The 20438-nt window shown below is 34.1% G+C and overlaps 1 protein-coding gene across 1 annotated transcript; it reads right to left on the bottom strand.

The window, feature by feature from the left end:
* Positions 1-3: 3 nt before the first annotated feature.
* Rpp20 (ribonuclease P protein subunit p20) lies at positions 4-20181 on the bottom strand. Its single transcript, XM_065506860.1, has 3 exons — positions 19996-20181; positions 19768-19936; positions 4-139 (listed from the first exon to the last, which is right to left on the bottom strand). Exons 1-3 carry the CDS (start codon positions 20137-20139, stop codon positions 18-20), a joined length of 435 nt encoding a protein of 144 aa, XP_065362932.1. The 5' UTR covers positions 20140-20181; the 3' UTR covers positions 4-17.
* Positions 20182-20438: the final 257 nt, after the last annotated feature.

Raw genomic sequence — 20438 nt, 5'->3', positions numbered from 1 at the left:
TGTTGTGGATTTTTTTTTTAAATTGAAATGGCAACATCTACGTCATACACCGAATTTCGAATAATTTTAATGTGAACTGCTGAATTATTTCTTCGTTGAATTGAAATATCGTCGGCATCACACAGTGGATGATATTCATCTGAAAATATAAAAATAAAGGAAATTTATAAATAAAATTAGATTAATGTAAAATTTTAAATTTAAATCAGTTTCCAAATAAAATATTTTCCACCAAATGTCTTCTATTATCTAAATAAATGTATGTTCCTAGCTAATTTTGGCTTGTATTTGCGGAATTAAAGTTTCCGAACTTGATAGACATTTTTATTGATTGTATCTCCAACAATTTGTATGCCATTTGAGTCGATGTACTCATTACAGAAGTATACGATGTAGTCTTAATTTTTTCGCCATATTAAGGTTCTAACTGAGAGTAAAAATAATTACTCTCTCCCAAATGTTATGGCTTACACAATAACAAAATACATTGGTTTACATGTATTTTGTTGTTGCAAGACTTCTGGGTCGATTATGTATGACAATTGAACTTCAGTTGCGTTGTCTTGAAATTGAATTTTTTTTGTTTTATTTTTATAACAATTTTAGAAAACTTGGATTGATGCCAAACATTTGGTCCTAGTGAACCGGATTTTTAAACGAGTACTTGATCTTTGAGCATCATTGACTCCCTCATCCCCCGGCAATAATACAGTCCACCGGCAATATATTTATTATTTATTTTTCATAAAATAAGTTACGTAAATATATTTCAATTGTGAGCTAAAGTGAAGTGATTAAAATTCGATTGATTTTAACGCGAACGCGTATTTTTGTAATACATTTTTTTATATTGCCGATAATTGAATAAGGAAAATGTCAGTCACTCCACTTAATAGATTCATTAGAGCATCTGATGCTCTTATTGCTTTTTGAGGCAAATTTTAATGATTTTCCTGAGGACATTCATAATCACCCCTAGCGAATCAATATTTCACATGAAATATGTTCCCTATTCCTTTTTTCGTTCATCAACTTTGTTCACGTGAAAAAATTCCGCATGCTGTGGAATTTTTAGATGGAATTTTGTAAACAATAAACAGCTGTTGCGAACAAAATCAACTATTGTGAATGAAAAGTTCATAGGGAATTTCACGATAGCAATTTTCCCTGCGAGGGAAATGAATATTTCATGGGAACAAAATTTCACATGTTATTGCCGATAGGGGTGAATGTTTATACCTTGGAGGTGATTGTGATTCTTGGCCGGCCTTTAGAGATTTATTTACTGCGATTTATATAAACAGCTCGCGCCTTAGTAATGTAGAACGTATTTGTCATTTAATACGTAAGACCGAAGGTGAAGGTTAGGTTAGGAAGGGGTGTACACTATGTGTACTTCCACTCGGAAACCTTGAGGTCCATTGTGACTACCTTCAATAGATATGAACAGAGAGAATAAATTTAGAATAAAAAAATCAGTCCAAACACCGCCTGTTAAAGAAAGAAATAGAGAGATCTTGTTACGGATTTGGAATCGCCGTAGAACGTCCCTTAAATAGCCACCCTATTCCCTTAATGAAACCTAGTATGTTGCTCAGTTTGCAGCCAGCAACCCTACCAAGTTCGTCCAAAAATCTATTTCCTAGCCACCTAAGTCTGTGAACCTGTAACTTAGGGCAGTTGCACATGATGTGCTCTACTGTCTCTAACTCCTCTGCATCTCCACACACTCTACAGAAGTCCTGTGTGCCATTATCCCATTTAGTCTTAAAGGCTGCAATTGAGCAATGACCGGTTATCACTCCTACTAGAATCCTGAGATAGATATTATTGTCGACTAAATAAACCCCCGCCCCTGTACCAGAGTCCATCTTGGATCCGTCAGTGAAAACTGCGCACCCATCAAACAGTTGATCGGATCCAACCCACTTATCCCTAGTGGGGAACTCTACTGGGGTGATGCACCGAAGTTGAAGGTCGCGACCTTGTAGTCACAGATTCCTGATGGAATAATGTCCTGACCAATATGACCTACATCATACAGTATCCTAGTGTGACCTACCCGCAAGGGTTTTACCAAAGAAGACTCTGATAGTATAAGTAAGTTTCCTCGTTGCCTCCCAACACACTGCGCAACCATATGTAATAATAGGTCTAACAACAGAAGTGTCGATCCAATTAACCACACTTGTTTGCCCCAGTTCTTACCAATTGAGTTCCTGCATGTGTAGTAAGCATTAAGGCCCTTCTTTAATCTTTCCTGCGTATTTATTTTCCATGACAATTCCATGACTTTTTACGTTCTTGTCGACTATTTAGCTGTGAACGAAAATCACTGTTGTTCTAATTGTCTTTCAAGGACACATCATGTCAACAATTGTAAAAGCAATAATAATTGTTTAATTTGCGATAATCGACACCATACTATGCTTCATCAAGAGCCAATAGAAAACTCAAACATGGAATGGTCTACGACTTCTTCCGGTCAGAGTTCTGCTGAGGTAACTCGACACCGAGTTATCAACAACCTTCTACTTCTACTAATGTTACGAAAACTCGACAAATATTTCATACTCGTCAAAATCAATCTGTTATCTTAGGATCTGCATCAGTAAATATCACACATAATGGCAATAGGTATCAGGTCCGAGCTCTTATTGATTCAGCTTCGGAATGTTCATTCGTTAGTAATCGATTACGAAAAAGGTTTAAACTTCCTACGCATTCTGCAAATGCTAAAGTTTCTGGCGTGAATAATATGGTTTCTGTAGTTTCGAGAAATGCTTGTTCTCTGAAGATCGGCTCTGATTTGGTTTCTTCTGTACTACTGAATACCAGGGCTTTTTTTGCCAGATATATCGTTGAATTTGCCTTCGATTTCTGTAAACGCCGACATTAAAGGATTATTGCCAAATATTCATTTGGCAGATTCCAATCCTTTCGATAGCCGGCCTGTTGATATTCTTACTTTGTTACCGGAAATACGACGAGACGTATTAGGATCATTATTGGTTCAGGTCCAGTTAACTCTATATAATTGTCAGTTAATGGAATTTCGCTAACTCGGGATTTCCTAAAAGACCTAATGCTGTCATTTGATTATTCCTCTTTTCATTACTATTGATCTACATCTATGAATTAAACACAAATGAATTCAACATTTTAACTAATATCCGAATTGTATATTTCCGTTATCATCGTTAAAAAAGCTCATTGAAATATATTTACAATTTACCCTAGTATGTATTATTTTACTATTTTCTTTATAAAAACAATGCCTTTAATGGTCAGTTGATGGATCTGTCTAAAATCCATTCAGTTGATGGATCTGTCTAAAAACCATTGCCCGCAAGGGTCAGTTGATGGATCTGTCTAAAAACCATTCAGTTGATGGAAATTTAAATAAGTAATTATGACTCACAAAAATTGTATTCAAAATTTTTAACTTAGGACTTGAACCAATGAAAATAAAAGGTACGGAATAAAATATTTGTTATTTAGCTGGCGAAATATTAGAAGAATCGCAATTAATAATCAAAATATAAACTTAGATTAAAGTGGAGTTGAATGTGATGGAGAATGTGATTTTGAAACGGTCGTCGAAAGTGATATTGAGGATGACAGTTCTAATGATTACATTGAAATAGTTGAAGCCCATAATCTTAAAATATATGTACACACAGTTACTAAAGTATACTTACGATCGACTTTTTGGGCCTTTTTTAAAAAATCTATATATTTAAAAATACAAGGCCTGACTTATTCATTATTCTGAAAATCGTTGAACATCTTTGTCTAACATGGTAATAAACTTTTTGAGTATTTGTAAATGCGTCAATCATGCACTGCCTGACTTCAAATTAGCCACGTTCACTGACAATGATATTGTTTTGTAGATTGTTCGGGAGTTAATCTGATCAGAATATTTCTGATGAAAATTTAATGATGGACTTTGTTTTCGAATAATTTTTAACACTATGTGCACTTCCACTCGGAGACCATGAGGTCCATTGTGATTCCCTTCAAAAAGATAAAGATAGTGAGGATAGATTAAGAATGCAAGAAGAGTCCAAAACCGTATATTAAAAAAAAAAAAAAAAAAAAAAGAAAGAAAGAGAAATCTTGTCCCGGATTCGGAGTCGCCGTAGACCCTGTGACCCTGTAACCTTGGACAGTTGCACAATATGTGATCTACTGTCTCTAGCTCCTCTGCGTCCCCACACACTACAGAAGTCCTGTGTGCCATTATCCCATTTACCCTTAAATGCTCCTATTGAGCAATGACCGGTTATCACTCCTACTAGAATCCTAAGATTATACCTGTCCAACTCTATCAATGTACCGGTTGCGTTTGTGTTCAGTTTTGGCCATAAGACCCTGGACACTTTGCAATCCGATCTACTGCTCCAGGATTGGTTTGTATAGTTGCGGAATCTTTCATAAATTAACCTGTAGTAGTGACATATAGGTGGTTTAACCCCCCGTTCCCTAGTATCATGATCTAGATCAGAACCATGTCTAGCTAGTTCATCTGCTACCTCATTTCCCTGTATGTCACAGTGCCCTGGTACCCAACACAGTCTTACTGAGTAGTGTGCCAATAGCTCCTCTAGAGCTCTCCTACAGTCCTCCACTAAATTGGAGTGTATTAAATGACATTCCAAAGCCTTTAGTGCAGCCTGACTGTCCACATATATGGTCACTGCAGACTCTCTATTTACGTGTGCCTTTATCAACTCTGGCTTTCCAGATCGCGAAAATCTCTGCCTGGAAGACGCTACACTCGTTTGGGAGTCTATAAGAGCGCTTGATATTATTGTCGACCAAATAAACCTCCGCCCCAGTACCAGAGTCCATCTTGGATCCGTCAGTGAAAACTGCGCACCCATCAAACAGTTGATCCAACCCACTCATCTCTAGTGGGGTATTCTACTGGGGGTGATGCCCCGAAGTTGATGGTCGCGATCTTATAATCAGAGATTCCAGATGGAATACTGTCCTGACCAATAAGACCTGCATCATACAGTATCCTGGTGTGACCTACCCGCAAGGGTTTTACCAGAAAGGCTCTGATAGTCTCAGTAAGTTCCTTGCTGTCGTTCCCCCGACAATTGGATCTCCGTTCCGGAACGACCCGAATCATATTCGGCCAAAGATTGTCAACTCAGCGACAGCTGTACAAACCGAAAGTTTTTTCCCCAGGTGAGCAAAATATGTCGGCAATTTTGCTCAAAATCCTTTTAATTATAGCCGGCGTTGTACAGAATCCAGGTCCCAGTATTTGGCTCTGTTCAGTATGTCAACAACACATAATGCGTAACACCACCTCAGTACAATGCACCGTTTGTAATAACTGGTGTCACCTGAAAAGGTGCTCAGGACTCACCAGTCACCGCGACTGGAACCCCAGCTTCGTAGGATCTTGTTGTAGTACGCAGCCTCAAAACCCCAGCACTACCCCCATAATTACGATCCCACAATCCCGTGTCCAAACTCCACCCCCCGGACAAAATTTTGTCCAATCCCCAACCCCCGGACACAGCAGACCCTGTTCAAATCAATGGACATGTTCTGTCTGTCAGGACGTAATTAGAAGGAACATAACATCAATTCAGTTCAACGGCTGTAAAAATTGGTGCCATATGAGAAGATGCTCAGGATTACGCTCGCACAAGGACTGGAGTAATAGCTTTTTAGCCCCCTGTTGCATAAACATACCCCCGGCGACAGTTGCCACCCCAGCCACACCTGTGCAATTCACCCCGCACAGTGTTGTGCAGACACCCCAACATCTGCCTCTACTACAACAACAAACCCCGGCAAGAACTCCACCTCAACTGCCAAGTATATTAAATATACTTCGGACTTCGCTGCAATTAACGAAGACCTCTCTACGAGAATAACTGCTCGATGTTCAAGCTCCCCAGACATTTCCATCGTCTGCATGTCGCTTCTTGCCCATACCACCTGGCAAGCCCAAACGGCATTAAACTCCGATCACATCCCTATCTTGATCACAGTAGAAAAGTCTAGCGACTTTGTGGAGCCAGATAAGCGCACGTTCGTTAACTACAACAAAGCTGACTGGCACAGCTTTACGAACTACATAGACGATACACTACGTCACTTGCCGCCCCCCACATGTGCCAGAAGGGGTGAAGCAATCTTTAAAAAGATAGTCCTTCAGGCGGTAAGGCGCTTTATCCCCGCAGGAAGAATACCGAATATTAGACCAAATTTTCCATCACAGGCAGCACGATTGGCTCAAGAACGCGATCTCCTGCGTGCTAGCAATCCAGCTAATGAGCAAATTGAGCAGTTGACGGCTGAAATTGACTTTATCGTCGACGAACATCGCCGCAACAAATGGTTGGACCACCTGAATCATTGCTCAACAGACTCTAAATCGCTATGGTCTACTATCAAAAGTCTATCTGGAAACAATAATCGAAATCAAAACCTCGCTGCTATTGCGTTTAATAACTTGCAACATACAGATGCCAAGAAATGCGCAACACAATTCTGCAGGCAATTTATAGAACACCCCGCCACGCAGAACCGGACCAAAAGGACTATAGTTCGGAGAACTAAGAATCTTACTCGAGATCCTCAGCCATGCTCATTCACCTCCCGTGAAGTCGAGTTCATTATCTCCAAATCGAAACCTTCTAAAGCTCTAGGTCCGGATGGTATCTCAATGATAATGCTAAAGAAGCTCGGTAAAGTAGGTCTGGAATATCTCACCCACCTTCTGAATCTCTCGATTCACCATTTGGTGATTCCAGATATCTGGAAAGTGGCTCGAGTTATCCCAATTCTAAAACCGGAAAAATCAGCTACCCTAGTAGAATCATACCGCCCCATCTCCTTATTGTCACCAATAGCAAAGATTTTAGAATCCCTACTATTACCCACCCTGAAAGAGCATTTCCAGGTCGCCACACATCAACATGGATTCAGGGAAGCGCATAGCACAACAACGGCTCTAACTCAGATAACCTCCCAGATCGCCAATGGCCTCAATCAGCAACGACCGTGTCAACGTACCATCGTCGCCGCACTGGATTTATCCAAGGCATTCGATACGGTCGATCACTCGATGCTGATTAATGACATCGTGAACTCCACACTCCCAAATGATGTCAAACGCTGGATAGCCAACTATCTATGTGGAAGACATGCGTTTGTCGAGTTCAGAGGCCAGAAATCAAAATACCGCAAGATAAAGATGGGCGTGCCACAAGGAGGAGTACTATCACCGATGCATAACATATATCTTGCCAAGCTACCTGAACCCCCCCCCAAATGTCTCTATGGTGTCGTATGCAGATGATTGCACTATAATTTCATCAGGTGTCAACATCGACGACATAAGTGCCAAAATCACCCGATACCTGGCCACCATAACAGACTTTTTTCAGGAACGCAAACTCAGGTTATCTGCTCCGAAATCCTCGGTGTCCCTTTTCACCTCTTGGACTAAAGAAGTAAGGACGGCGCTCAACATCTCAGTCGAAGGTCGAACTATCCCCACGGTTCAAAACCCGAAAATTTTCGGGGTAGTCTTCGACAGCCTCCTTCACTTTTCAAGGCACGCAACCTACATCAACCAAAAGGCTAAAAATAGAAACAAGGTCCTTAAAGCTCTAGCTAGCACCTCTTGGGGCATGAACAAAGAGACAATTGTAGCGACATACAAAGCAATTGGTCGCTCTCTTCTCAACTATGCTGCCCCAGTATGGACCGCATTCCTCAGTGACACCCAATGGCGAGGTTTACAAACGGCCCAAAATAATGCTCTCCAGATCGCAACCGGTTGTGTCAAAATGACGAATGTGGATCATCTACATGAGGAGACCAGGTTACTGTCGGCCAGACAACATAATGTGTTGTTGACTAGACAGTTCCTGTTGGCATGCCATCTGCCGAGTCACCCCAACCATCAGATTCTGATGCAGGATCCTCTTCCCCGACACATCCAGATAGACTTTCGACACTTTCGCAGTGACATCCAAGACGTCATACCATCGGACGTCGACAGATTGTCTATTGCAAGTGCTCGGAAATTGTTGCATCAAACGGCGGTTACTGAAGCCATTAATGGCTACAGATGCAACAGAGTCCTAAATGAACACCCCCCTGCGATATCGGATTGTGAGAGACAATTACCAAGGCATACAAGAACTATATTAGCACAATTAAGAGCCGGTTGGTGCAGTTTCCTCAACTGCTACCGAGAACGTAGCGTTCCTGGCACTTTAAACCGTTGCCCCGCCTGTCATCAAAGTCCTCACGATACAATGCATTTAATTGTCCCACCAGTACTGCGATTCACTAACTTTTATAACGATAATCGTATCGTTAAAATAAATATAACGAAAATTTATCGAATTTGCTACAGTAACATTTTTAACGACATTCGCTGTCGGTTGAAGTCAGCTGTTACTTTATGCAGTTTTTCTTTCGTTATGTTAGCGACAATAATTTAAGTTGTGTTTATTTAATCGATAAAGTGTATTTGCAATTTTTTCTTCGTCATCTTCATCTTTTGTAGCTGGAACTATCGTAAAAATAATGGAAACACATTTTTGTTTACTTAACTTATTAATATTTACAATAAAATATAAAAAATATGGGAATTTGACGATTATAGTACTACTAATTATTCAAGTACTTATTTTTGTTCGCGATGTCCCAAAAGTAATCCTTTACATTTTGGCAGGAAATAAATTGTTTTGTTAGTAGAATTATTTATAAAATTATGTATTTACTAGGGTATTCAATTAATTGGGGTTCTGGTTTAATCGGTTAATCGATCAAATAATTAACCGAGGTTTATATTTATTCGGTTAATAATCGGTTAATTTAAAATTATTCGATTAACCGAATAATTTCTATTTTCATTTTAAATTGAAAATACAACAACGAATTTTGTGTACAAAAACATAAAAAACAGCAAATAACGTATTTGAGATAATTTTTTTAAACATATCGCCTATTTGCTGCAACAACGTCATAACTTAAAATCCGTGATTTATGAACTGTTCTATAATCTTTTATATAGTTTCATCAATTTTCAAAAAAGTAAATTATTTTTTGTGTGAGAGTGTTTTTTTGTTGTAAACATCAAAATTAAAATTCATGTTTTCTCGTATATTTGATAAGTAAAAATTTGGGTTTAATACAGATAAGAAAGATATTAACATCTACTATTTATATTTCTGAAATCGCATGATTTGTATAATTTAAACGATTTTTTTCTTTAGATTTAATAAAACTTTTCTTGGAAAAAAACTCTCTCGCTGATTGTATATGTTGGAGAAATCAAAAGCATGATAAGGAATATTCATTTTTGAATTGTTTTAGATTTTGATCAATTTAATAGTTTCGTTTAGTTATGATAAAAGACTCATTTCAAAAAAAGTTTCGTCCATACATGTAAATACAAACAAAGTTTCAAATACATGTAAATTAAATATGTCAGTTGTTATACATACTAGGGTATTCAATTAATCGGGTTTCTGGTTTAATCGGTTAATCGGGCAAATAATTAATCGGGGTTTGGATTTAATCGGTTAATAATCGGTTAATTTAAAATTATTCGATTAACCGAATAATTTGTATTTTAATTTTAAAATGAAAATACAACAACGAATTTTGTGTACAAAAACATAAAAAACAAACAAAACATAACAATTCAACCAAAAATAATAGCAAATATGGTATTTGAGATACATTTTGTATACACATGTGATTTTTTCATGATTTTAGTGAGATCTTCAGAAATCATCTTTTAAAAAAAGAATATAATTTAAATATTCTTTTAAACGATTTTTTTTAGAATAAAACATTACTTGAAAAAAAACTCTCTCGCTGATTGTAGATGTTGGTGAAATCGAAAGCATGATATATCCAATATATATAAAATCCTTTGTTATACCATTGGAATCCTTTATGGATTGTTTTAGATTTTGAATACTTTTAATAGTTTCGTTAAGTTCTGATAAAAGACTCGTTTGAAAAAAAAAGTTTCGTCTATATAAATTTGTATTTGCATCAAAACAGAAAAAAAATATGTTAAAGTGCAAAAAAAAAGAATTTCGGTTAATCGGTTAACCGAGACAAATTAATCGGTTTATTTGTTATTTGAAAATCGGCAATTTTAAATTATTCGAACAGTTAACCGTCTAAAATTAATCGGTTAACCGATTAACGGTTAATCGATTGAATACCCTAATACATACTCACTAATCATGTTTATTGGATGTTCAAAAATATCTAATTTTAATTTGAAATTTGTCTTTGAATTGAAATGGAAAAATAAATACAAAAAAATTGTTTAAAGTGCAAAAAAAAAGGAATTTCGGTTAATCGGTTAATCGACAAAAATTAATCGGTTTATTTGTTATTTGAAAATCAGCAATTTCAAATTATTCGAACAGTTAACCGTCCAAAATTAATCGGTTAACCGATTAACGGTTAATCGATTGAATACCCTAGTATTTACTAAAAAAAATAAATAAAAAAATGCAAGTCGCAGCCAAGTGTCGAACCAACAACCTTCCGATTGCTAGTCAACGTTGTACTCACTACACCACTGGTTAATTATTTCATTATGTGTCAAATAATGGTTTTCTACTTTTCGCTTATTTTGATATTTTGTAGACAGAGATGTTATATCTTCAACAATCGTTAAAAATAAATTACTGAATCACACTATCGTTACTGCAAGCGATTATTTATGTCGATAAACATTACGATTGTCGGTTCGTTAAAAGTTAGTGAATCGCACTACAGGTCTACAAATTTGCGCCCCATAGACCTGTGGTTAAGACCAACTGAGGTGGCGCAGTTTCTCCAGCTCCCACTACCACCTACTGACATCAACGGAAATAATTAAAATATTCACTCTTATAATTTCAGGAAAGAACAATCGGGCACAGTCGAACTGTTACAACAACAACAACCATATGTAATAATAGGTCTAACCACAGAAGTGTAGATCCAATTAACCATACTTGGTCGCAGGCCCCAATTCTTACCAATTGAGTTCCTGCATGTATAGTAAGCATTAAGGCCCTTCTTTAGTCTTTCCTGCGTATTTATTTTCCATGACAATTTATTGTCAAGAAAGGTTCCTAAATACTTGGCTCCCCCTGATAAGCTCAGCTCAGTGCCGTCTAATTTCGGCAAATTGAAGCTTTCTACCTTATATCTCCTGGTAAATAACACCAATTCTGTCTTTGATGGGTTCACACCAAGACCGTTAGTTTTAGCCCAGGACGCGAGATCGCCAAGCGAATCCTGCATGATGTCACTGATAGTTGACAGAAACTTCCCCTTGATCAGTATCACCACGTCATCAGCGTAGGCGACTATCTTCCTACCCTTAGATTCAGAGGTCCTAAGAATAGAATTAACCGCTAACAACCACAGAAGAGGAGAAAGAACTCCACCTTGTGGTGTGCCCCTGGTAACCCGTCTTGTAATCACATCGTCTCCTAGGGTTGAGTTGATAATCCTGCTTTCCAGCATTAAGATTATCCAACTCACCAGAAAATTGTTAACCCTAAGTTCCACTAACGAGTTCCTAATTGCCTCTGTTTTTATATTATTAAAGGCGCCTTCTATATCCAGAAACGCAGCTAGAGTATATTCCCTACACACAAAAAAATATTCGAGGGCATATTAACTAAGCTTGCATAGGTAATTTTTTTTTTATATGAAAGTAAAAAACTAAGTTTTATTATCCATGCTAATAGGTAATTTATACAATACATTTTACCTAAAATATATGTTAACCCATTAGTGGACGAAGTTCCCTGGACACTTTCCTCAACTAATTTTCACCAACTATTAATAAAAATGATCCCATTAATTCATTTTAAAAACACTTGATTCAAAAAACGTCAAGTTTTGGAGTTATGGACCGTCCCTTATAAGGGACACTGCGCAGTAGGTACACTAGGCGTATGATAACTTTTAAAACATTTTTTGGGGTGAAGACCTTTTCATATTTGTTGCAAATAGAGTTTATTTTTTCCCGCAATGTCCACATCGTTTATCAGATTTTGAATATTCAATATGGTGGTTTCTTCCATCATATCGTGAATCGTGGCCACTGCTACACGTTCAATATATATTGACCGCGATCCAGTATCGTGATATTTATTGAATGTATAGCATACAGTATTGATGGATCGCGATCCAAATCGCAGAATAACCTAATTTACAATGGATCGCGATGCAAATATCACAATATATATTGAACGTGTAGCAGTGCCCTTACAATCGATTGCGATCCAAATATAAAAATATATATTGAACGTGTAGCAGTACCCTTTTAGTGGGGTACCATACGTTTCAAGGTAGGATGTAGCAAGATTTCGGCGAAAAAAAGAAGAAATGCACATGTCGGATCATTAGGATGTAACTTCTTCATCAGCAGCCATGCAATAACAACTGAGGCATCAAGGAGATATGTAAATATTGGCCACCACCATTTCTTTTGTCTGACTGTAGACTGCAAATAGTTTATCCATCTTATCAACGACTCCCATGCCCATATTATATCGATGAACACTTTTGGTTGGGAAATACTTACAGCACCCGTTCACTATCTTCCTTATACAATTTTACATGCTGTATAACCCAGATGATTAAGATTTGCATCGTGCTCATCATCGCATTCATCGGTATCTTTTTCGGTATCGGCTCCATCTAATGGTGGAATTTCGCAAATTGCAACGACATTGAACTCATTATCTTCAAGAGCATCCCGTTCATCCAATATTTCAGAAACTGTTAGTCTATATATGAAATAAATATATACTAAATCATAGTATCACAATTGTACTACGGACGCAGTGTCCCTCTTAGGGGACGTTGAATTCAAAATCACTATATACACGTGGCATAACATTTTGTCATAATTTTTTTACATAAATTAAATCATTACACTTATTTACAAAGAACAACACACAAAAAATAACAAATATTCACATACTATTTAATGTATTCCAAATTTTCTTATCCAGTTCGCGATTTTTGTTTTTTCACAAATTGGTTTTCCATATTTTGCATAAAACACAACACACAAATCACATTAATAGAAACAAATGTCAGTAACGGCATACCCTTCTTGTTATTCAAAAATATCAATTTTTGAAAGTGCTACAGTAGAAAATTCGAGCGTCCCTTATAAGGGACTATGCGCACTAATGGGTTAATACAACTATTGGAATAAGGTATTATCTTCGAAATTATTTTTACACATTTTTTAATTTTGTTGATGTATGTTGATGATGGTATGTATTTTTTCAAATTAAATTTAATCAATATTTAAATAAATAAACTAATTTTATATTTTAGCAAAATAAATTCAAATTATGGTCAGTAATATCAAGCAACCTTTGTGTCAGGCAACATACGAACTATAGGCAGATACTCGGGAACAATTTTAATGAATTTACATTATATAAGTTCCCGTAGTTCATACAAGGAGCATAGAATATCGCTCAGGGACCACATGTATAACAATCACCAAGTAGAACCGATCAGAAGCTTTGCCTTATCATTATATTAAACAAATAAATCCGGGTCACATCCATTCATACAACTTTATCTCCTGATGTGTATGTTAAATGTAAAGCCTTTTTAGACAATATATTGGAAAAACAGTGATGAACATGTAAAAGTTATAAGCATAGTAATTTGAAAAAGTGACCAAATAGCAGCTGATGTATTAAGAAAAAAGTCAAACGATTATAATTTTTTTCTTTAATCTTTAATACTGGTACTGTTACTTTCATAAAGCTCTTATGTATATATTTTTTAATTATAATTAATTTTTATATTTATTAAATAATTATTTAATAAATATAATAATAAATAGATTTATTTGTTATTAATGTAAAACAAATATAAATGACCAATTTACATATAATAAAGTTAATTTAACTAAAAAATTAGTTTCGTTGCATTTCTTTCATCGATAGTTTACCAAAAATAAAATTATGATTTAACTTTGTTATCATTGGTAATTTTTAAAAGTTTATAAGTAATTTTAACAAAATTTTTAGTTGAATTTTCGAACATAGAAATCATCTAAAATTTTTGTTATATTAACTAAGAAACTTTGTAAATGCCATTCTACCCTTGCGCTTAGTTAAATTTATACTATATTTTTAGGAAATATAACCAATGGATTTTTGTGTGTGTATGTTTCAAACTATAACATTGTTAACTTTAACGTTATTTTTTGTTATTCTTTAACAATAAAATATTAAAAAAACGACATCAAAACTTCAGTCCTTACTTTTTAAAAAAATTTAAATTATTCGAATAATTCGATTAATTATAAACGTGTGATCGAATTATTCGAACAAGTTAAAATCTCTTATTCGAATAATTCGAATACCCTACTATTAACATTACAACACACACTAGTGTTGCAAGGTGTCCGTCAATGTTTTGGTTGCATCCTTTTTGTAATAACTACATTAAACGACTTATACTATTTTTAACAGTATTTTTTTTGGAAGTATTTTACTAGATTCTAGCGAGTAAACCGTTAACGGGACCTTAAATATTGCTTGCCACCAAATTAAGCTTGTTATATAAGCATTAAAAAACACTTGTCAAATTGTCTTCGACATAAGAGATCTTCGTCTCTAATTTAAACTTGAAATTTGTTTGTTTTATTTTTATAACAATTTTGGAAATCTTGGATTGATGCCAAACAAACATCTTTGGGTGTTTTTCGGAGTACATTGTCTTCACCATTTTTTATAATGAAAACTCACTTATTTTTATGAACCTGAAAAGTGCACAACCATTTCCTCGATTTTCTTACCGAATATTTTTAAGGTAATTTATTAATAAATAAAATTGAGAATTATTTCGCTGGTGTATAATAATATGAACTAAAATAAACGTCTTTTTAGTTCATGGCCTGATTAAAACCATATCCACCTTGAGTGCAGTATGTAGTCTATGTAATACTACATACCAGAGATCAGCAATGAGTAGTGAAAAAGTGAGTACAATCGAATCATGACTCAAAATTTCAAGTACTTATACGCATTCATATTTATAACAATTGTGTCGATACTCATATCCACTCGTAAAGTCTGAGGTAATCATCATACTCATACTTAACAACATTTATGTCGTTTTTGATTTCGGCTCTATTAAACTCAATTTGTATAGACGAAGCAAAATAAGTATGATTCGAATACGAACATTCAAATACTCATATGAGGTTGTGTGTTTCAGTGTTGCCAAATTACGAACATTAAAATACTCATTACGAGGCAGTGATGGGATTTGAACACTTATATTTACATAGTGCCAAATTGATGTATAAATTGTGCAAATATTGCGTCATGTGCTATTAACTTATTTGCAAATGGCATAATGTAATTATGGTGGCCTCAGGCGGTGTTCTGACTAGAATTATTATTTTTTTATTTGCTAGTTTAAGTGTCCAATATTTGCGGATTAATATCTGCAGTAAATCGGAAAGTACAAATAGCTGATAAAAATGTGTGTAGGAAAACATAAAAAAAATGGATCATTCCAGTGCTTAGGAAGATTTAAGTGACTTGAAAATATATTATTCAAATAGATTTTTTGTCTTAATTAGCTTTTTAGATTGTTTCCAATTTATTTTCTCAGCACACGGAGCCAGATACAGGTTTCTTCTTTTTATTCATATTTTACTCACTTTTTTGAAAACAAAATGTGTCATTTATGACGATTCAGATTGGATGACTTCCGTCCATTATACTTAGATATATGTTTACTTGAGCGGCAGCATACAAACCCGTCTAGAATTATTTCGTAATCCTTTAGAATTTGAGCAAACATTTCCATTTTGCGCTTTTACCCTTACGTTTTTGCACTAATTGAAAAACTTATTTATTTTTTCCTCAATCTCACTATTGCTATACATTTCACAACCTGCTCATAAAAATGAGCAGGACAATTATTAGAAAGTATGTTCTCAATTACAATTTCCCTAAAATGTCAAACAAAAGAAAATTAAAACGATCAAAATAAAATGTCTAAAAAATAAATTTAATTCCAGTTTCGTTGAAAAAAAAAATACATTTGAAAAGTTTATTTCTGAAAAAAATTAATTTTACGAAATAAAAATTAAAGTTTAACGCAAAAATTTTCAAAAATCTCGCACAAATCAAATGAAAACATAAAGTGATAACATCCAGAGTTTGACGTTGTAGGGGTACATATTGACAACTCTCCCTAATAATTGTACTTGGTTGATACTGCCAAGATTTACCCGAAATGTTTCTGTATAAACTTACAATTTTATGCTTTTGTATATTTTTATACAGTTTATACTAGTTGCAAAACTGTTTAATGACTGAACTTTTAAAAATACATGAATGAGTTGAAATGATATTTTTCTTTATTTTAAAGAGTTATGGTAACACTGTTTGCAACCTTTATAAATACTAAAATTACACATGAATGATTCGAATGAGCTAAATCAAAGTAAGTATTATGAGTATTTTCCAAAAAATTATAAGTCAGACTGAGGTTATTTATGAATCAAACAGATATGAGTTCGTATGAGTGTGATGTCGACGTCGGATTCATATTCAATGCTACGCATACTTATAAATCAATTTTATTGTAAGTATGAGTACTTCAGAGTAGTTTAATTTTAATGAACTCTACTCACTTATACTTATACTCTACTCACTTATTTTACCAGCTGTTCTTGTCTGGTCTTATGAACAATTTATATTTAATCAAAAAAAAATAATAAGAACATATCGTCATATAAAATGCAAAATAACGTAACATCACTTTTAATAAGTTTATAGGAGAAACAAAAACGGCATAAAATGAAAACTACTTGAGAAATTAAATTGAAATTAGAATTATCTATATATATTAAAATGAAATGGTCCATGTATGTAATGGCATCACGTGATTACGGCTGAAGCGATTTGGCTGATTTTTTTTTATTCGATTCGAAATTTTCAGGATATGGTTTGTAAAGAAAAAAAAATCAAGAATTCTGGGTAAAACTCGGAATTTTTTTTTGAGTCCAGTCAACAGTAATAAAAAAGCCCTTTAAAGTATGCAGTACAAACTTAGATATTTTATTTGCAAATACATAATGTATGTAGGTTGTAGGTGTATGTGTTGGAGAAACTGGAAGAACTAACATTAGTAAATAGCACAGTGGTTCAAGGGCGGCATTAATTAATTTTTTTATGTCTTCTGATCTACCTGATTTTTACATAGTTTGTAATAAACAGTCTAATTATCATGTACCAAAAGTATTAGGCTTATATCTATATTACTTTTTTGTCCAGAGACATTCAATAACAGCTTTTTTTAAAAAAATTTGTTATCTCGAGAACTATTGGAGATATTATAACGAAATTTCACATGGTTACATGAATTGATTCGTAGTTGTTCAGTTTCCTAGGGGTAATGGGTGCCAGTGAATGGCCCCTCAAATTTGTTCACCTCGGGTCTCAAATTATTAAAAAAAATCGCCAATAATTAATTTATGATCCGAATGAGCTCAAATTTAAAATATAAATAGTACTTGAGAAGATCTACTAAAAATATGCTTAGATGTGTAGGTTATCTACATACATATATTAGTTGAAGAGATATTTAGGTTTATTGATTTATTTTTTTTTAATTTTTCTCGATCTTTTTTTAGATATGGCGGTCCTACGAAGGGTCGAAATTTTTTTTACAGAGGCTGCTATATTCGCGATAAAATTCTAAATAAGATAAAAATAACTTGGTATCAGTTATGTCGTCCCTATAAAAAGTTACATGCATCCAAATTTGGAACATCTAAAAACTAAAAAAAAAAATAATATGGTGATTTTCTATGAAGAAAAATATAAAATTTTAATTAATGTAAAATTTTAACGGTTTAGACTCAAATGTCCTTAAATCAATGGCATTATAATTTTTGACATTTTTTATTTTCAAATACCGAAATTCTTAAAACGGAGAAAATGTGTTCCAAAAACTGAGTTTTTTTTAGAAAACTGACTCCTGTGACGTTATTTACCGTGTGATAGAAAAACAACTTTGCACGTATTTAAGAAACATATAGGGCTATACTAATATGGGACTATTTTGAGGATCAATGATTTGCCTTTTTAAAATATTTTACTCAAACCAAACATTCTATTTTTTAAAATTGGCCAAGTTTGGATAGGTCTGGTCCGCTCAAGTGAGCCAAGTTTAGCTTTACACGCTTTCGCATTAGGTTCTCATTTCGGATCATATACAAATTGTATATAGTTACGGAGAAAATTTTTTCCTACAAAAGAAAAAATATAGAGACTTTTTTGCGAAAAAACGGTAAAAATTTAGTAGATTTAGAGCTAGTTTCTTACTTGTCAGTTAAACTCAGCTTAACACGCTGTTATATTAATCCTGAAATATATTTTGCCGGAATTTAACCAATGATTGTGTTTCTCACTAGTGGATTAATTTTGTTAGCATTGCCATACTTTTCAGTCAAATCACATGTTTATTCTTCAAATTTTTTCATATAAATATGGCAATACTATACATTTTATAAGAAAAAGCAACCGCGTTACATAACTTTTTTTTGTAAATTTTAACTTTCTAAAAGAAAAAGCGACATAACAGTATATAAAATGTATATTAAAAATTATATTGATGTTAATAAAGCAAATAAAAACAAAGAGCTGCTGTGCTGAATTCTTTATTTTATATTCCATCTGTTTGTGCTTTGGCATTTTATACTTAGGTTTAACTCACCAATGATGCTCAGTTAAACCTAGATTATATAGCATATAAACAATAAGTGAGAAACACAATTTTTAGTTTAATTTAGGTTTAAGCGAAGAATGTAGATTATCTCTATCCCAGAAACTAGCTCTTAAAGTAGGACTTTAGGCCTACCATAGACAAGTTAAAGTATTGTTACGAAATTGTACTTGAATTCAAATATAACGATTTTAACGGCTGATTTAAAGTTGCATAATGCTTTCAAATAGCAGTGCCCAAACTTTATCATATCTGTGGGCATTATTAACATTGAATAAAAGCTTTCAGTTGACCATTGATCGTAAGTATGGCAACACTGTTTGCTGCGACCGTATATTCGAATTCGAATATTCAGTTAAAGAACGTTGTAGAAAGTACACCACAGATGGCGTATGTGTTAGAATGCTCTAGACAGTTAAAAGAGCAATCTAGAGTGCAGATGGCAGTGTTATAAATAGTGGCAGAGGTTGCAGTAGTGAGTCAGTTTATCAGAGACGCTATTTGAAGAAACATCAACTGAGTGCCTTAAAGTGTGCTGTATTTAAAAGTGAATTCGTATACATTATAAAGTGTGTCTGTATTTCTGCGAATTTATAAACGTGTATAAAAAACATTGAGTGAACAAATTTTCAGCCGTTTAGTCATATTTAAACCAAATTAACTAATCAAAGCCAGTGTTCGATATGCGTAACATTGAGTGAACAAATTTTCAGCCGTTTAGTCATATTTAAACCAAATTAACTAATCAAAGCCAGTGTTCGATATGCACCAAAGTTAAAAACAATTCGCCAATTTTGCAGTGAATCGGAAAATAAGAGCATAAAAAGCTCTGGTAAAAACTTCGTTTAATTCCTAAATTGAGCCCATAAACTAGTGTAGTCCCTTGTAATCGTATAAATTCTATCAACATTTTTGGAAAATAAATATGTACATATGTATGTTTAAAAAATAAATTTAATTTACCTATTAAATGTATAGTTGAAGTGTTTATAGCATATGTAAGGGCATCATTTGAATTTTTAACTAAGCTTGATGCCAAATTAAGACCTCGTAAAATTGCGTTTCCCAGGCAATGTAAATATATTTCCTTTATACCGGCGTTTAAAAGATCTTCACAATGTTTTTGTTGTGCCTAAATTGAAAGTTTGAATAATTTCCACTTATAAAATTAATTCTATTTATTCTTCAAACCTTAAAATTAGATTTTGTTGTGATGTAAATGTCGTTTTGCCTTTTGTTTACTTTTGGAGGAGGTTTCTTTTTGTGGTTACGATTGTTGTTGGCCTTAGTTGTAGTTTTAGACCTTATTTTTTTATTCTCAGGATGCTGTTCCATAATATTTCCAACTCAAGCAAGCATATGCATATTTTTAATAATTAAAATAAAATGCCCTTATAAAAATGTTTGTCTACATGTACCATAATATCTATAATTTCAAATACTGTCTACACATAACAATACAGATATAAGATTTTTATCAGAGATCTACCATCCATATAGACGTGACATTTTAGTTTCGTGACATAAGCAATAACGTCGGCCGAAAACGGAAGTTATTTCTACCTATATTATCTTAGATAAAATTTCATGTAATAAAAAAAAAAATTTTTGGTATAAATCAAGATCAGCGAAAC

Source organism: Calliphora vicina, chromosome 4, assembly GCF_958450345.1.
Source record: "Calliphora vicina chromosome 4, idCalVici1.1, whole genome shotgun sequence".
NCBI lineage: Eukaryota > Metazoa > Arthropoda > Insecta > Diptera > Calliphoridae > Calliphora > Calliphora vicina.
The sequence above is the reverse complement of the archived record's forward strand: the minus strand, read 5'-3'. Positions and strand labels throughout refer to the sequence as shown.